The sequence below is a fragment of the Nyctibius grandis genome, unplaced genomic scaffold (assembly GCF_013368605.1).
Source record: "Nyctibius grandis isolate bNycGra1 unplaced genomic scaffold, bNycGra1.pri scaffold_128_arrow_ctg1, whole genome shotgun sequence".
Lineage (NCBI taxonomy): Eukaryota > Metazoa > Chordata > Aves > Nyctibiiformes > Nyctibiidae > Nyctibius > Nyctibius grandis.
The window spans coordinates 26,241-42,340 of NW_027167501.1; the positions used below are offsets into that span (position 1 = coordinate 26,241).

The following is a 16,100-nucleotide window of genomic DNA, read 5'->3' on the forward strand; positions in this document are numbered from 1 at the left end:
TGACTGTCCCCTCCAGTGTCCCCCCACCCCCTGAGTGTCCCCTGTCTCCCCCAGATCCTGTCCTGAGTCCCCAAACCCTGACTGTCCCCAGGTGTCCCCAAACCCTGAATGTCCCTTTTGTCCCCCACCCCCTGTCTGTCCCCGCCGTGTCCCCAAACCGTGACAGTCCCCCCACATCCCCCAACCCCTCCCTGTCCCCACCATGTCCCCAGACCCTCACTGTCCCCTGGTGTCCCCAAACCTTGACAGTCCCCTCTGTGTCCCCCCAGACGCTGTCTTGTGTCCTCAAACCCAGAGTGTCCCCACCGTGTCCCCAAACCCTCACTGTCCCTTGTGTCCCCCCCAACCCTGACAGCCCCCCATGTCCCCCCACTGTCCCCCTCACCCCCTGACCGTCCCCCCTGTGTCCCCAGGCCCTGACTGTCACCAGGCCCTGACAGCCCCCCCATGTCCCCCTCGCCCCCTGACTGTCCCCTGTGTCCCCAAATCCTGACTGGCCCTTTGTGTCCCCCACCCTCTGACTGTCCCCTCCAGTGTCCCCTCATCTCCTGACTGTCCCCCAGACCCTGACTGTCCCTTCTGTCCCTAGGCTCTGGCAGCCCCCCCTGTCCCCCCCTCACCCCCTGACTCTCCCCCCTGTCCCCAAACCCTGACCGTCCCCCATGTGTCCCCACCCCTGGCTGTCCCCCCGTCCCCAAACCCTGACTCTTCCCTGTGTCCCCAAACCCCCCTGTCCCCCGTGTCCCCCAGACCCTGCCTGTCCCCTGTGTCCCCACCCCTGCCTGTCCCCTGTGTCCCCAGGCCCTGGCAGCCCCCCCATGTCCCCCTCACCCCCTGACTGTCCCCTGTGTCCCCATCCCTGACTGTCCCCCATGTCCCCCTTACCCCCTGACTGTCCCCCTGTCCCCAAACCCTGACTGTCCCTTCTGTCCCCAGGCCCTCACAGCCCCCCCATGTCCCCCTCACCCCCTGCCTGTCCCCTGTGTCCCCACCCCTGCCTGTCCCCATGCCCTGACTGTCCCCTCTGTCCCCAGGCCCTCACAGCCCCCCCGTGTCCCTCCCTCACCCCCTGCCTGTCCCCTGTGTCCCCCTCACCCCCTGCCTGTCCCCCGTGTCCCCAGGCCCGCACCATCCTGACCAAGGCCACCCGTGTCCCCTTCCGCCACGTCGAGGACCTGGCCGCCGTGTGGTGCGAGTTCGGCGAGATGGAGCTGCGGCACGGCCACCACGAGGAGGCGCTGCGCGTCCTGCGGGTGCGGGGACACGGGGGGACACCGGGGTCACCGGGGTCACCTGACGGGACATCTGGGTCACCTAAGGGGACAGCTGGGTCACCTAAGGTCACCTGGGTCACCTGACGGGGCATTTGTGTCCCTGACGGGGCATTTGTGTCACCTAAGGGGACATTGGGTCCCTGACAGGGCATTTGTGTCACCTAAGGGAACATTTGTGTCCTTAACGGGACATTTTTGTCATCTAAGGGGACATCTGGGTCCCCAAATGGGGCATTTGTGTCCCCAAAGGGGACATCTATGTCCCTAACAGCACATTTGTGTCACCTAATGGGACATCTGGGTCCCTGATGGGGCATTTGTGTCCCCAAACAGGACATCTGGGTCCCCAGACGGGACATTTGTGTCACCTAAGGGGACATCTATGTCACCTAATGGGACATCTGGGTCCCTAACAGGACATTGGTGTCCCCAAACAGGACATTTGGGTCCCCAGACAGGACATTTGTGTCACCTAACAGGGCACTTGTGTCCCCAAATGGGACATTTGTGTCACTTAACGGGACATCTCTGTCCCCTAATGTGACATCTGTGTCCCTAATGGGACATTTGTGTCCCCTAACGTGGCATCTGTGTGCCCTAATGGGACATCTGTGTCCCTGACGGGGCATTTGTGTCCCCAAACAGGACATCTGGGTCCCCAGATGGGGCATTTGTGTCACCTAAGGGGACATCTATGTCACCTAATGGGACATTTGGGTCCCTGATGGGGCGTTTGTGTCCCCAGACAGGACATGTGGGTCCCCAAACGGGACACTTGTGTCACCTAACAGGGCACTTGTGTCCCCAAATGGGACATTTTTGTCCCTAAAGGGGACATCTATGTACCTAAGACGACATTCGTGTCACCTAAGGTGGCATCTGTATCCCCTAATGGGACATCTGTGTTCCTGACGGGACATTCGTGTCACCTGAGAGGGCACTTGTGTCCCCAAACGGGACGTTTAAGTTCCCAACGGAACATTTGTGTCACCTAATGGGACATCTGTGTCCCTGATGGGGCATTTGTGTCCCCAAACAGGACATGTGGGTCCCCAGACAGGACATTTGTGTCATCTAAGGGGACATCTGTGTCCCCCAATGGGACATTTGTGTCACTTAAGGGGACATTTGTGTCATGTAACGGGACATCTATGTCCCTAGCAGGACATTTGTGTCCCCAAACAGGACGTGTGGGTCCCCAGACGGGACATTGGTGTCACTTAACAGGGCACTTGTGTCCCCAAATGGGATATTTGTGTCCCCAAACGGGACATCTGGGTCCCCAAACGGGACACTTGTGTCACCCAACAGGGCACTTGTGTCCCCAAAAGGGACATTTGTGTCACCTAAGGGGACATTTGTGTCCCTTAACGGCCCTTTCGGCTCCTTTAACGGGGCGCTTGGGCCCCATAAACACATCGAGGCTGAACAGGGGGATGGGGGGGGGGTCCCGGGGGGGTTTGGGGACATCGGTGACCCCCCCGTGTCCCCCCCAGAAAGCCACCGCGCTGCCGGCCCGCCGGGCCGAGTACTTCGACGCCTCCGAGCCCGTCCAGAACCGGCTCTACAAGTCGCTCAAGGTGTGGGCCATGCTGGCCGACCTGGAGGAGAGCCTGGGCACCTTCCAGGTGGGCACCCCCACCCCCCCGAGACCCCCCCCAGCACCCTGAAACCCCCCCCAGGACCCCCCAGGACCCCAAACCCCTGCGGGGACACCCTGGCAACCCCAAACCCCCTGGGCCCCCCCACCCCGGGCACCCCAAAGCCCTGCAGGGACCCACCTGGCCCCCCCTTGGCACCCCAAACCCACCAGGGACCCCCACCTCAGCACCCCAAAACCCTGTGGGGACCCCCCAGCACACCTCAGCACCCCAAACCCCCTCCCTGCACACCCCAGCACCCGCAAACCCCCGTGGGAACCCCCCCCTGGAACCCCTCCAGCACCCCAAAACCTCCCAACACCCCCCCAGCACCCTAAAACCCCCCTGCACCTGCCTGGGACCCCCCCCAGCACCCCAAAACCCTACGGGGACCCCCCTGGCACCCCAAAACCCCCCTGCACCTCCCCCAGCACCCCAAAACCCTGCGGGGACTCCCCCTGGCACCCCAAAACCCCCCTGTACCTCCCCCAGCACCCCAAAACCCTGCGGGGACCCCCCCCCCGGCACCCCAAAACCCCCCGGGACCCCACTGGCACCCTGAACTCCTGTGGGGACCCCCCCAGCACCCCAAACCCCCTGGGACCCCCTGGCAACCCCAAAACCCCCCAGGACACCCTGGGACCCCCCCAGCACCCTGTTGTCCCCTGGGGGTTCCCTTGTGTCCGTTCTGGGTTGTCCCCCCCCCGCCCGGGGGCACCCCCCTCCCCCTGGCACCCTCCTGACCCCCCTGGGGTGTGGGGCGGTGGGTGCTGACCCCCCCCCTGGGTGCTGGGTGGTGGGTGCTGACCCCCCCTGGGTGCTGGGTGGTGGGTGCTAACCCCCCCAGGGTGCTGGGTGGTGGGTGCTGACCCGGTGGTGGGTGCTGACCCCGGTGGTGGGTGCTGACCCTCCCGGGGTGCCAGGTGGTGGGTGCTGACCCCCGGCGGTGGGTGCTGACTCCCCCTGGGTGCTGGGTGGTGGGTGCTGACCCCGGTGGTGGGTGCTGACCCCCCCTGGGTGCTGGGTGCTGACCCCGGCGGTGGGTGCTGGGTGGTGGGTGCTGACCCCGGTGGTGGGTGCTGACCCCCCCTGGGTGCTGGGTGGTGGGTGCTGACCCCCCCTGGGTGCTGGGTGCTGACCCCCGGTGGTGGGTGCTGACCCCCCCTGGGTGCTGGGTGCTGACCCCCGGCAGTGGGTGCTGACTCCCCCTGGGTGCTGGGTGGTGGGTGCTGACCCCCCCTGGGTGCTGGGTGCTGACCCCCCCTGGGTGCTGGGTGCTGACCCCCGGCGGTGGGTGCTGACTCCCCCTGGGTGCTGGGTGGTGGGTGCTGACCCCGGTGGTGGGTGCTGACCCCCCCTGGGTGCTGGGTGCTGACCCCCGGTGGTGGGTGCTGACCCCCCCTGGGTGCTGGGTGCTGACCCCCGGCAGTGGGTGCTGACCCCCCCTGGGTGCTGGGTGGTGGGTGCTGACCCCCGCTGGGTGCTGACCCCCCCTGGGTGCTGGGTGCTGACCCCCGGCGGTGGGTGCTGACTCCCCCTGGGTGCTGGGTGGTGGGTGCTGACCCCCCCTGGGTGCTGGGTGCTGACCCCCCCTGGGTGCTGGGTGCTGACCCCCGGCGGTGGGTGCTGACTCCCCCTGGGTGCTGGGTGGTGGGTGCTGACCCCCCCTGGGTGCTGGGTGCTGACCCCCCCTGGGTGCTGGGTGCTGACCCCCGGCGGTGGGTGCTGACTCCCCCTGGGTGCTGGGTGGTGGGTGCTGACCCTGGTGGTGGGTGCTTACCCCCCCTGGGTGCTGGGTGGTGGGTGCTGACCCCGGTGGTGGGTGCTGACCGCCCCTGGGTGCTGGGTGCTGACCCCCGGCGCTGGGTGCCCCCCCCCCAGTCCACCAAGGCGGTGTACGAGCGCATCCTGGACCTGCGCATCGCCACCCCCCAGATCGTCATCAACTACGGGCTCTTCCTGGAGGAGCACGGCTACTTCGAGGAGAGCTTCAAGGTGGGGGGCACCCTAGGGTGGGGGGGGGCACCCTGGGGTGGGGAAGGGGCTGGGGACACCATGGGGAGGAGGCTGGGGACACCCCAAGGCAGGGAGGGGGCTGGGAGCACCCCGGGGAGGAGGCTGGGACACCCCTGGGAGCACCCTGGGGTGGGGGGGCACCCTGGGGTGGGGGGGGGCTGTGGGCAACCCTGGGGGCACCCCGAGGTGGGGAGGGGGCTGGGGACACCAGGGCAGGGGGGGCTGGGGGCACCCTGGGGTGGGGAAGGGGCTGGGGACACCAGGGCAGGGGGGGCTGGGGGCACCCTGGGGTGGGGAAGGGGCTGGGGACACCAGGGCAGGGGGGGGCTGGGGGCACCCTGTGGTGGGGAGGGGGCTGGGGACACTCCTGGGGGCACCTTGTGGTGGGGAGGGGGCTGGGGGCACCCATGGGGGCACCCTGTGGTGGGGAGGGGGCTGGGGACACCAGGGGGAGGGGCTGGGGGCACCCCTGGGGGCACCCTGAGGTGGGGAGGGGACTGGGGACACCATGGGGGCACCCTGAGGTGGGGAGGGGGCTAGGGACAGGAGTAGCAGAGGTGGTGACAGTGGTGACAGACAGCAGTGGCAGGGTGGTGCCAGGGGTGGTGGCAGGAGTGACGGGTGGTGGCAGGGCTGGTGGCAGGGTGGTGGCAGGGTGAAGGCAGGGGCAGTGGCAGTGGTGCCAGGGGTGGTGGTAGGGTGGTGATGGGTGGTGGCAGGGTGGTGGCAGGGGTGTCAGGGGGTGTCAGGGTGGTGACAGTGGAGGCAGGGGTAGTGGCAGCGGTGCCAGGGGTGGTGGCAGGGTGGTGATGGGTGGTGGCAGGGTGGCATTGGGGTGGCACTGGCATGGTGGCAGGGTGACAGTGGTGCCCCCCGTGGTGGCAGGGGTGGTGCTGGGTGGCAGGGTGGCACTGGGGTGGTGGCAGGGGTGACAGCAGTGCCCCCCATGGTGGCAGGGTAGTGCTGGGGGGGGCGGCATTGGGGTGGTGGCAGGGTGGTGCGGGGGGGCGGCAGGGATGGCAGGGTGGTGCCAGGGGTGGTGGCAGCGGTGTCAGGGGTGGTGGCAGGGTGGCATTGGGGTGGTGGCAGGGTGGTGGCAGGGTGTCAGGGGTGATGACGGGTGACAGCGGTGACCGCCGTGGTGGCAGGGTGGTGCCAGTGGGTGGCAGGGGTGACACTGGGGTGGTGGCAGGGTGGCACTGGGGTGGTGGCAGGGTGGTGACAGGGTGCCCCCCCCCCCGTGGCAGGCGTACGAGCGCGGCATCGCGCTGTTCCGGTGGCCCAACGTGGCGCCCGTGTGGCACAGCTACCTGGGCAAGTTCGTCACCCGCTACGGCGGGCGCAAGCTGGAGCGGGCGCGGGACCTGTTCGAGCAGGCGCTGGACGGGTGCCCCCCCCGCTATGCCAAGGGTAGGTGGGGGTCAGGGTGGGGGGGGGTGCATAGGGTGGGTGTAGGGTGGGCGTGGGGGCAGGGGGGGTCAGGGTGGGGGGTGTGGGGTGGGTATAGGGTGGGTATAGGGTCAGGGTGGGTGTGGGGGGGTGTGGGGTGGGTATAGGGTGTGCGTGGGGTCAGGGTGGGTGTTGGGGGGGATGTGGGGTGGGTGTGGGGCAGAGGGGGGGTGGGTTTAGGGGTGGGTGCCAGGCCGGTGCCCGTGGGTGAGCGCCCAACTGCCCCCTGAGCCCAGCACCCCTGGGCGTCACTCTGGGTGTTGCGACGGGGCACCCAGACCCCCTGGGCACCCACTTGGGCACCCGTCAGCCCCCTCAGCCCCCCTAGTTACCCCTGTGGGCACCCAACACCCCTGGGCACCCTCCTGGGCACCCCCCTGGGCACCCAACACCCCTGGGCACCCATCAGGGCACCCCCCATCCTTGGGTGTTGCATTGGGGCATCCACCACCTGTGAGCACCCACTCACCCCAATGTGGCGGCACCCCTGGGTGCTGCTGGGTGCTGCTGGGTGCTGGTGGGTGCATGTTGAAGCATCCAACACCTCTAGGCACCTCCCTGGGCACCCAACACCCCTGGGCACCCGTCAGGGCACCCCACACCCCTGTGTCTGCTCTGGGGCATCTACCATCTGTGAGCACCCACTCACCCCAATGTGGGGGCACCCCTGGGTGCTGGTGGGTGCTGACAGGTGCTGGTGGGTGCATGTTCGAGCACCCAGCACCCCTGGGCACCCCGTTGGGCAACCCTCAGCCCCCTCAACCCCTCCTCATCCCCCACCCCGGGCACCCCTGTGGGCACCCATCAGGGCATGCAGCGCTCCTGGGCACCCCTGAGCACCCACTCACCCCACCTTTGGGGACACGGGGGCACCCCTGGGTGCTGATGGGTGCATGTTGGGGCACCCATGGGTGCATGTTGGAGCACCCAACACCTCTAGGCACCTCCCTGGGCACCCAACACCCCTGGGCACCCCCCTGGGCACCCATCAGGGCACGCAGCATCCCTGGGCACCCCTCAGCCCCATTTTACTCCTCACCTTGAGCACCCCTTAGCACCCCCCAATGTTAGGGCACCCCTGGGTGCATGTTGGAGCACCCAACACCTCTAGGCACCTCTCTGTGCACCCAACACCCCTGGGCACCCCTCTGGGCACCCATCAGGGCACGCAGCACCCTGGGCACCCCTGAGCACCCGCTTACTCCACCTTTGGGAACACGGGGGCACCCCTGGGTGCTGGTGGGTGCTGATGGGTGCCGTGGGTGCCCGCAGACATCTTCCTGCTGTATGCGGGGCTGGAGGAGCGCTGGGGGCTGGCGCAGCACCTGTGCTGTCCTGGGCACCCATCGGGGCACCCAGCACCCCTGGGCACCCACTTGAGTGCATGTTGGGACCCCCAGCACCCCCGGGTGTTGCATTGGAGCACCCAACACCCCTGGGTACCCACTATGGGCACCCATCAGGGCACTCACCCCTCCCTGGGCATCCCTCAGCCCCCTCAACCCCTCCTCATTCCCCACCCCGGGCAGCCCTGTGGGCACCAATGAGGGCACGCAGCACCCTGGGCACCCCTGAGCACCCACTTACTCCACCTTTGGGAACACGGGGGCACCCCTGGGTGCTGGTGGGTGCTGATGGGTGCCGTGGGTGCCCGCAGACATCTTCCTGCTGTACGCGGGGCTGGAGGAGCGCTGGGGGCTGGCACGGCACGCCATGGCGGTGTACGAGCGTGCCACCCGCGCCGTGCTGCCCGCCCAGCGCCCCGCCATGTTCCGCATCTACATCAAACGCGCCGCCGAGCTCTACGGCGTCACCCACACCCGGCCCATCTACCAGAAGGCCATCGAGGTGGGGACACTGGGGACACCGGGGGGACAGGGGGGGACACGGGGTGGGTGGGGGATGTGGGGGACACTGGGTGGGTGTGGGGCTGGTGTGGGGACAGGGGCATGGGGACACCACATAGAGATGGGGACGTGGGGGACAGTGTGTGGGCATGGGGGACACTGGGGTCACTGTGGGCACAGAGACATGGGGGACAGTGGGGATGGGGACATGGGGACACTGTGGGGACAGAGACATGGGGGACAGTGGGGATGGGGACATGGGGGACACTGGGTGGGGGGACGGGGGACATTGGGGATGGGGACACTGTGGGGACAGGCACATGGGGCACAGTGTGGGCACAGGGACATGGGGGACACCATATGGGGCTGGGGACATTGGGGATGGGGACACTGGGGATGGGAGAAGGGACACTGGGGACAGGGACATGGGGGACACTGTGGGGACTGGACAAGGGACACTGGGGATGGGATGAGGGACACGGGACAGGGACAGGGGGACACTGTGTGGGGACAGGGACATGGGGGACACTGTGGGGACTGGACAAGGGACACTGGGGACGGGATGAGGGACACTGGGGACAGGGAACGAGGGACACTGGGGACAGGGACATGGGGGACAGGGTGGGGATTGGACAAGGGACATTGGGGACAGGGACATGGGGGACACTGGGGATGGGGATGAGGGACACTGTGGGGACAGGGACATGGGGGACAGCGCGTGGGGCACAGGGACATGGGGGACACTGGGTGGGTGGTGGGGATAAGGGGGACGGTGTGGGGAGGGGGGTGTGGGGGACAAGGGACACTGCGTGGGGACAGGGGACGAGGGACACTGGGGACAGGGACATGGGGGACACGGGATGGGGACATGGGGACACTGGGGACAGGACAAGGGACGCTGGGGACAGAGACATGGAGGACACGGGATGGGGACATGGGGCACACTGGGCACAGGGACATGGGGGACAGTGCGTGGGGCTGGGGACATGGGGGACACCACATGGGGCTGGGGACATTTGGGACGCTGGGGATGGGGACGTGGGGACAGGGGACGAGGGACACTGTGTGGGGACAGGGACATGGGGACACTGTGGGGATGGTGACATGGGGGACACTGTGGGGATGGGATAAGGGACACGGGATGGGACGAGGGACACTGTGGGGACAGGGACGTGGGGGACAACGTGTGGGGATGGGGACATAGGGGACAAGGGACATTGGGGAGACAGGGACATGGGGACAGCGCGTGGGGCTGGGGACATGGGGAACATCATGTGGGGCTGGGGACATGGGGGACAGTGTGTGGTCACAGGGACGTGGGGGACACGGGATGGGGACATGGGGACACTGTGGGGACAGGGGATGAGGGGGACAGGGCGTGGGGCTGGGGACATGGGGACACTGTGTGGGCATGCGGACATGGGGGTGGGGATGTTCCTCATGGGTGCTGACATCTGCTGTGGGTGCTGGTGTCACCTGTGGATTGTTGATGTCACCCATGGGTGTTGACGTCCATGGTGGGTGCTGACGTCAACCATGGGTGGTGATACCACCCATGGGTTGCTGATGTTCCTCATGGGTTGTCGATGCCCCCATGGGGTGTTGACGTCCCCGGTGGGTGCTGATGTCACCCATGGGTGTCAATGTCACCCATGGGGTGTTGATGTCACCCATGGGGTGTCAATGTCACCCATGGGGTGTTGATGCCACTCATGGATTGTTGATGGGTTGTTGATGCCCCTGTGGGTTGTTGACTTCCCCAGTGGGTGCTGACGTCCCACATGGGTGCTGACGCCCACCATGGGTTGTTGATGGCACCCATGGGTGCTGACGCGCTGACGCCCCCCGGTGGCAGGAGCTGGGGGACGAGGCGGCGCGGGAGCTGTGCCTGCGCTTCGCCGACATGGAGACGCGGCTGGGGGAGGTGGATCGCGCCCGCGCCATCTACACCTACTGCTCCCAGATCTGCGACCCCCGCGTGAGCTGGGGCACCCAGGGGTGGGGGGGGGAGCACCCAGGGGGGTGGGGGGGGCACCCAAGGGTGGGGGGGGCACCCAGGGGTGGGGGAGGTGGATCGCGCCCGCGCCATCTACACCTACTGCTCCCAGATCTGCGACCCCCGCGTGAGCTGGGGCACCCATGGGTGGGGGGGGCACCCAGGGGTGGGGGTGTCAGGGATGTCCCCAGGGCCACTTGGGTGGTGTGTGCCAGAATGTCCCCAGGGCTGGGACATCCCTAAGTGCCAGAGATGTCCCCAGTGCCACCTGGATCCCCAGTGCCAGGATGTCCCCAGGGCCACATGGGTGCCCTGGGCCAGGGTGTCCTGGGCCAGGATGTCCCCAAGTGCCAGAGATGTACCCAGTGCCACCTGGATCCCCAGCACCAGAGATGTCCCCTGCACCAGGGATGTCCCCAGGGTTAGGGGTGTCCCCAGGACCACATGGGTGTCCTGTGTCAGGATGTCCCCAGGTGGCAGAGAGGTCCCCAGTGCCACCTGGATCCCCAGTCCCAGGATGTCCCCAGGGCCACATGGGTGCCCTGTGTCAGGATGTCCCCAGTGACAGAGAGGTCCCCAGTGCCAGGGAGGTCCTTGGTGCCACTTGGGTGCCCTGTGCCAGAGATGTCCCCAGCACCAGGGATGTCCCCAGGGTTAGGGATGTCCCTAGTGCCAGGGATGTCCCCAAGGCCACATGGGTGCCCTGTGCCAGGGTTGTCCCCAGATTCATAAGGTGCTTCCAGTGCCAGGATGTCCCCAGGGCCAGGGATGTCCCCAAGGCCACATGGGTCCCCAGGGCCACTTGGGTGCCATGTGCCACGATGTCACCAGTACCAGAGATGTCCCCAAGTGCCAGAGATATCCCCAGTGCCAGGGATGTCCCGAGGGCTGGGATGTCCCCAGGACCACATGGGTGCCATGTGCCAGGATGTCCCCAAGTGCCATAGATGTCCCCAGCGCCAGGCATGTCCCCAGGGTCAGGGATGTCCCCAGTGCCACTTGGGTGCCATGTGCCAGAGTGTCCACAGCACCAGGGCTGTCCCCAAGGCCACATGGGTGCCCAGTACCAGAGATGTCCCTAAGTGCCAGAGATGTCCCCAGTGCCACCTGGATCCCCAGTGCCAGGGCTGTCCCCAGAGCCACATGGGTGCCATGAGCCAGGATGTCCCCAGCACCAGGGATGTCCCGTGTGCCAGGCACGTCCCCAGGGCCGTGAGGTGTCCCCAGCACCCCTGGGTGCCCCTGTGTCCCCCCCCCAGATCACCCCGACCTTCTGGCAGACCTGGAAGGACTTTGAGATCCGCCACGGGAACGAGGACACGATCCGGGAGATGCTGCGGGTGCGCCGGAGCGTCCAGGCCACCTACAACACCCAGGTCAACTTCATGGCCTCCCAGATGCTCAAGGTCTACAGCAACGCCACCGGCACCGGTGAGGGGGCACCCATGGGTGCTGGGTGGGGGGGGGAGCACCTACGGGTGTGGGGTGGTCTTGGGTGTGGGGAGCAGCCATGGGGATGGGGATTGAGTGTGGGGTGGTTATGGGTGTGGGGAGCACCCATGGGGATGGGGAGCACCCATGGGTGCTGGGGAGGGGGGGAGAGAGCACCTATGGGTGCTGGGGAGGTGGGGGGGAGAGAACCTATGGGTGCTGGGGAAGGGGGGAGAGCACCCACGGGTGCTGGGGAGGGGGGGTGTGTGGTTTTGGGTGTGGGGAGCACCCACAGGGACGGCAGGAACCCATGGGGAGCACCCAGGGGTGGTGGGGAAGGGATGTGGGGTGGTCATGGGGGTGGGACGCACCCATGGGTGCTGGGGAGGGGGTGTGGGGTGGTTATGGGGGTGGGACGCACCCATGGGTGCTGGGGAGGGGGTGTGGGGTGGTTATGGGGGTGGGGAGCAGCCATGGGGATGGGGAGCACCCATGGGGATGGCAGGAACCCATGGGGAGCACCCATGGGTGTGGGGAGCACCTACAGCGATGGGAAGCACGCATGGGTGCTAGGGGGGGCACCCATGGGGGGGTGGGGAGTACCTATGGGTGCTGGGGAGTGGGGGTGTGGGGTGGTCTTGGGTGTGGGGAGCAGCCACAGGGTTGGGGAGCACCCACGGGGATGGGGAGCACCCATGGGGATGGCAGGAACCCATGGGAAGCACCCATGGGGATGGGGAGCACCTGTGGGGTGGTCGTGGGTGTGGGGTGCACCCATGGGTGCTGGGAAGGGGGGAGAGCACCCACGGGTGCTGGGGAGGGGGTGTGGGGTGGTCTTGGGTGTGGGGAACATCCATGGGGATGGGGAGCACCCATGGGTGCTAAGGAGGGGGTGTGGGGCTGCCACGGGTTTGGGGAGCACCCATGGGTACCAGGGCCACCCCCAGGCCACCCAGCATGGGCAGGGGGACCTGGGGACCCCCCCTGAGCACCCATGGGTGCCCCCCAGTGTCAGACCTGGCCCCGGGGCAGAGCGGCCTGGACGACATGAAGCTGCTGGAGCAGCGGGCGGAGCAGCTGGCGGCCGACGCGCAGCGGGACACCCCCCGCCCCCCCAAGGTGCTCTTCGTCAGGTGGGTGCTGCCACCCCCAGGGCCACCCCCACCTGGGGACACCCCTGGGGACACCCCCCGGGGACACCCCCAGGGACCTGCTCCTCTGGGACATCCTGTCACCTTCGTGGGGCCACCCTTGTCCCTCCTGGGTCAAGGTCCTCGTGGGTGGGTGTGGGGGGGTGTCACCTCCTTGGGGTCACCTCTCTCACCTTGGGGCCATCTTTGTCACCTCTGTCACCTTGGGGCCACCTCTGTCACTTTGGGACCATCTCTGTCATCTTGGGGTCACCTCTGTCACCTCCTTGGGGCCACCTCTGTCACCTTGGGGTCAGCTCTGTCACCTCCTTGGGGCCAATTCTTTGGGGTCACCTCTGTCACCTTGGGGTCACCTCTCATCTCCTTGAGAACACCTCTGTCACCTTGGGGCCACCTTTGTCATCTCTGTCACCTCCTTGGGGCCACGTGTCACCTCGGGGCCATCTCTGTCACCTCTGTTACCTCCTTGGGGCCACTTCTTTGGGGCCACCACTGTCCCCACCCAATGGCCAGGAGAAGGTCCTTATGGCCAGGTGGGTGGTGTCACCTCCATGGTGTCATCGCTGTCACCTTGGGGTCACCTCTGTCACCTCCATGAGGTCACCTCTGTCCCCCACCCTGTGACCAAGACAAGGTCCTTGTGTTAAGGGGGGTGGGGGTCACCTGTGTCACCTTCATGGGGTCACCTGTCACCTCCATGGGGTCACTTCCTCGGGGTCACCTCTGTCACCTCGGGGTCACCTCTGTCACCTTGGGGTCGCCTCTGTTGCCTCCTTGGGGTCATCTCTGTCACCTTGGGGCCATCTGTGTCACCTCTGTCACCTCCATGGGGCCACCTCTGTCCCCCCCCATTGTCCCCTTGCTCCCATGGCTGCTGTCCCCGCGTCACCCCTGCCCTGCCTGAGCCCCCCTGCCCCGTGGGTGCCCCCCCCCACCCATGGGTGCTCCCCCCCCACCCATGGGTGCTGACGGGGGGGGTGCAGGGCCGAGGGCTCGCGGGAGGCTCTGGCCGCCCTGTCCCAGCAGGGGAACCCCGACGAGATCGACCTGGGGGACGAGGACGAGGCGGAGCCCGACGGTACGGGGGGGGACACGGGGACATGGGGGGACACGGGGGGGGGGGACACGGGGACACGGGGGGGGACATGGAGGGTGACAGCAGAGGACATGGGGGACATGGGCACAGGAGGACTGGGGGACATGGGGACTTGGAGAGGGGACACATTGAGGGGGGACATGGGACACAGGGGGGACACATGGGCCAAACATGGCAGGGGGGGACATGGGGGGACACAGAGGGGGGACATGGGACACATGGGGGGCACGTGGGGACACGGGGGGACAGCAGGGGACATGGGCACAGGAGGACAGGGGACATGGGGGGACATGGAGAGAGGACATGGGACACATGGAGGGGGGACACATGGGCCAAACATGGAGAGGGACATGGGGGGATGGGGGACATGGTAGGGGGGACATGAGGGGGACATGGGGGGACATGGGGACATGAAGGGGGGACATGGGACACATTGGGGCACGTGGGGACACGGGGGACATCAGGGGACATGGGCACAGGAGGACAGGGGACATGGGGACATGGAGGGGGGACATGGGACACATTGGAGGGGGTGTGGAGAGGGACATGGTGACACGGGGGACATGGGGGGGAACATGGCAGGGGGGCCAGGGGGACATGGGGGGACACAGGAGGGGACACGGGGGGGACATGGAGAGACAGCACAGAGTGGGACATGGGGACACGGGGGGGCACATGGGAGTGTGTGGGGGGGACATGGGAGGAGGTGGGGACATGGCAGGGGGACATGGGGGGACAGGAGGGTGACAGGGACATGGCGGGGGGAGGGACGGGGACAGGAGTGGGGACACTGGGGGGGGACATGGGGACACAATATGGCGGGGGGGGGGGACATGTAGGTCCCCAGGGTGCTGGGGGGGGGGGGGGGGCAGACAAGAGGGGGGGGGGCATGGGTCACAGTGGCATTGGGGGGGGACATTGGGGACACCCCCCCCGGTTTGGGGGTCCCTGACCCCCCCCTCCCCCCCCCAGAGGTGCAGCTGGAGCAGAAGCGCGTCCCCTCCTCCCTCTTCGGGGGCCTCAAGGACGACTGACCCCCCCCCTCCCCCACCCACGACCCCCCCCCGGACCTGGACACCCCCTCGCCCATCCCCCCGCTGTCCCTGTGTGTCCCCCCCCCCCATTGTCCCCAGTGTCCCCACCCCCCCACTTAATAAACCCCCTTTTTATGATGCACTTGAGGGGCCCTTTGATCTGGGGGGGGGAGGGGCAAAGGGGGACCCGGGGTGGGGGAGGGGAATGTGGGGGGAGGGGCAAAGGGGGACCCGGGGGTCCGGGGTGGGGGAGGGGAAGCACTTGGGGGGGGGGACACACACCCATCTCATCCCCTCCCCCCACTTCACAGCAGGGACCCCCCCCCAGCACCCACAGCCCCTCCCCCCGCTTTGGGTGCCCCCCCCAAGTGTGCACCCATGGGTGCCCCCCCCCCCACCCCAAGACATCCGGGCACCTTTAAGTTACTTTATTAAGTGACAATGACATTGGGGGGGGGGGGAGGGGACACACACGACCCCCCACCAGCCGCGCGGCCCCTCCCCCACGGGGACCCCTCCCCCTATAGACAAAGGGGGGGGTGGGGCACGAGACACCCCCGGGTCCATATTTGGGGGGGGGGGGGGTGGGGACAGTCACAGCACCTTGGGGACATTGGGGGGGGTGACAGGGCCACACCCCTCTAAAGAGCCCCTCCCCCCCCTGAGGGGGCCCTATGGTGGGGGAGGGGCAGGTGGCTCTTGTCCCCCCCCCATGTCACCGTGTCCCCAAGCCCTGGGGTGGCACCGGGGTGGCACCTCCGTGTCCCCTCTGTCCCCCCCCCCGCTGTGTCACCGTGTCCCCAAACCTCACGGGGTGGGTGGGGGAGGGGCACAGCCCAGGCACTAAGTGGGTGACACCCCCCCCTCCCCCCCCCGTGTCCCCAATGTCCCCAAACCCCGAATATGGCACCAAAATGGGGGGGGGACACACACACTTCACCCCCCCCCCCCCCCCATCTCCCCTTGGTCCTTGTCCCCTCCACCAGTGTCACCCTGTCCCCAACTTTACGGGGGGGGTTTTGGGGGGGGGGTGTCACTCCCTCCCTGCCCCCACCCCATTATTTGGGGGTGCTTTTATGGGGGGGGGGGGGGGGCTTATAGGGCTGCCTCAGGGGTCCCTGGATGGGTGACACCCCCCCTCCCTGCCCTGTCCCCTTCACCCCACC

The 16,100-nt window shown here is 67.3% G+C and overlaps 1 protein-coding gene across 3 annotated transcripts in view; it reads left to right on the forward strand.

Annotated features, from left to right (window-relative positions):
* The window catches only part of XAB2 (XPA binding protein 2), a 29,235-nt gene extending 14,166 nt beyond the window's left edge, over positions 1-15,069 (forward strand). The window contains exons 10-19 of one of the 3 annotated variants that reach the window (XM_068424590.1): positions 1,122-1,253; positions 2,771-2,902; positions 4,796-4,909; positions 6,178-6,340; positions 8,037-8,227; positions 10,082-10,204; positions 11,482-11,653; positions 12,663-12,786; positions 13,788-13,882; positions 14,873-15,069. In XM_068424590.1, the coding sequence (XP_068280691.1) occupies positions 1,122-1,253; positions 2,771-2,902; positions 4,796-4,909; positions 6,178-6,340; positions 8,037-8,227; positions 10,082-10,204; positions 11,482-11,653; positions 12,663-12,786; positions 13,788-13,882; positions 14,873-14,934 (1,308 nt within the window). In that variant the 3' untranslated portion in view covers positions 14,935-15,069. Of the gene's footprint in view, positions 1-1,121; positions 1,254-2,770; positions 2,903-4,795; positions 4,910-6,177; positions 6,341-8,036; positions 8,228-10,081; positions 10,350-11,481; positions 11,654-12,662; positions 12,787-13,787; positions 13,883-14,872 lie in introns of those variants that run through there. The other 2 variants (XM_068424587.1, XM_068424588.1) reach the window with 2 other exon arrangements.
* The last annotated feature ends 1,031 nt before the right edge of the window (positions 15,070-16,100 follow it).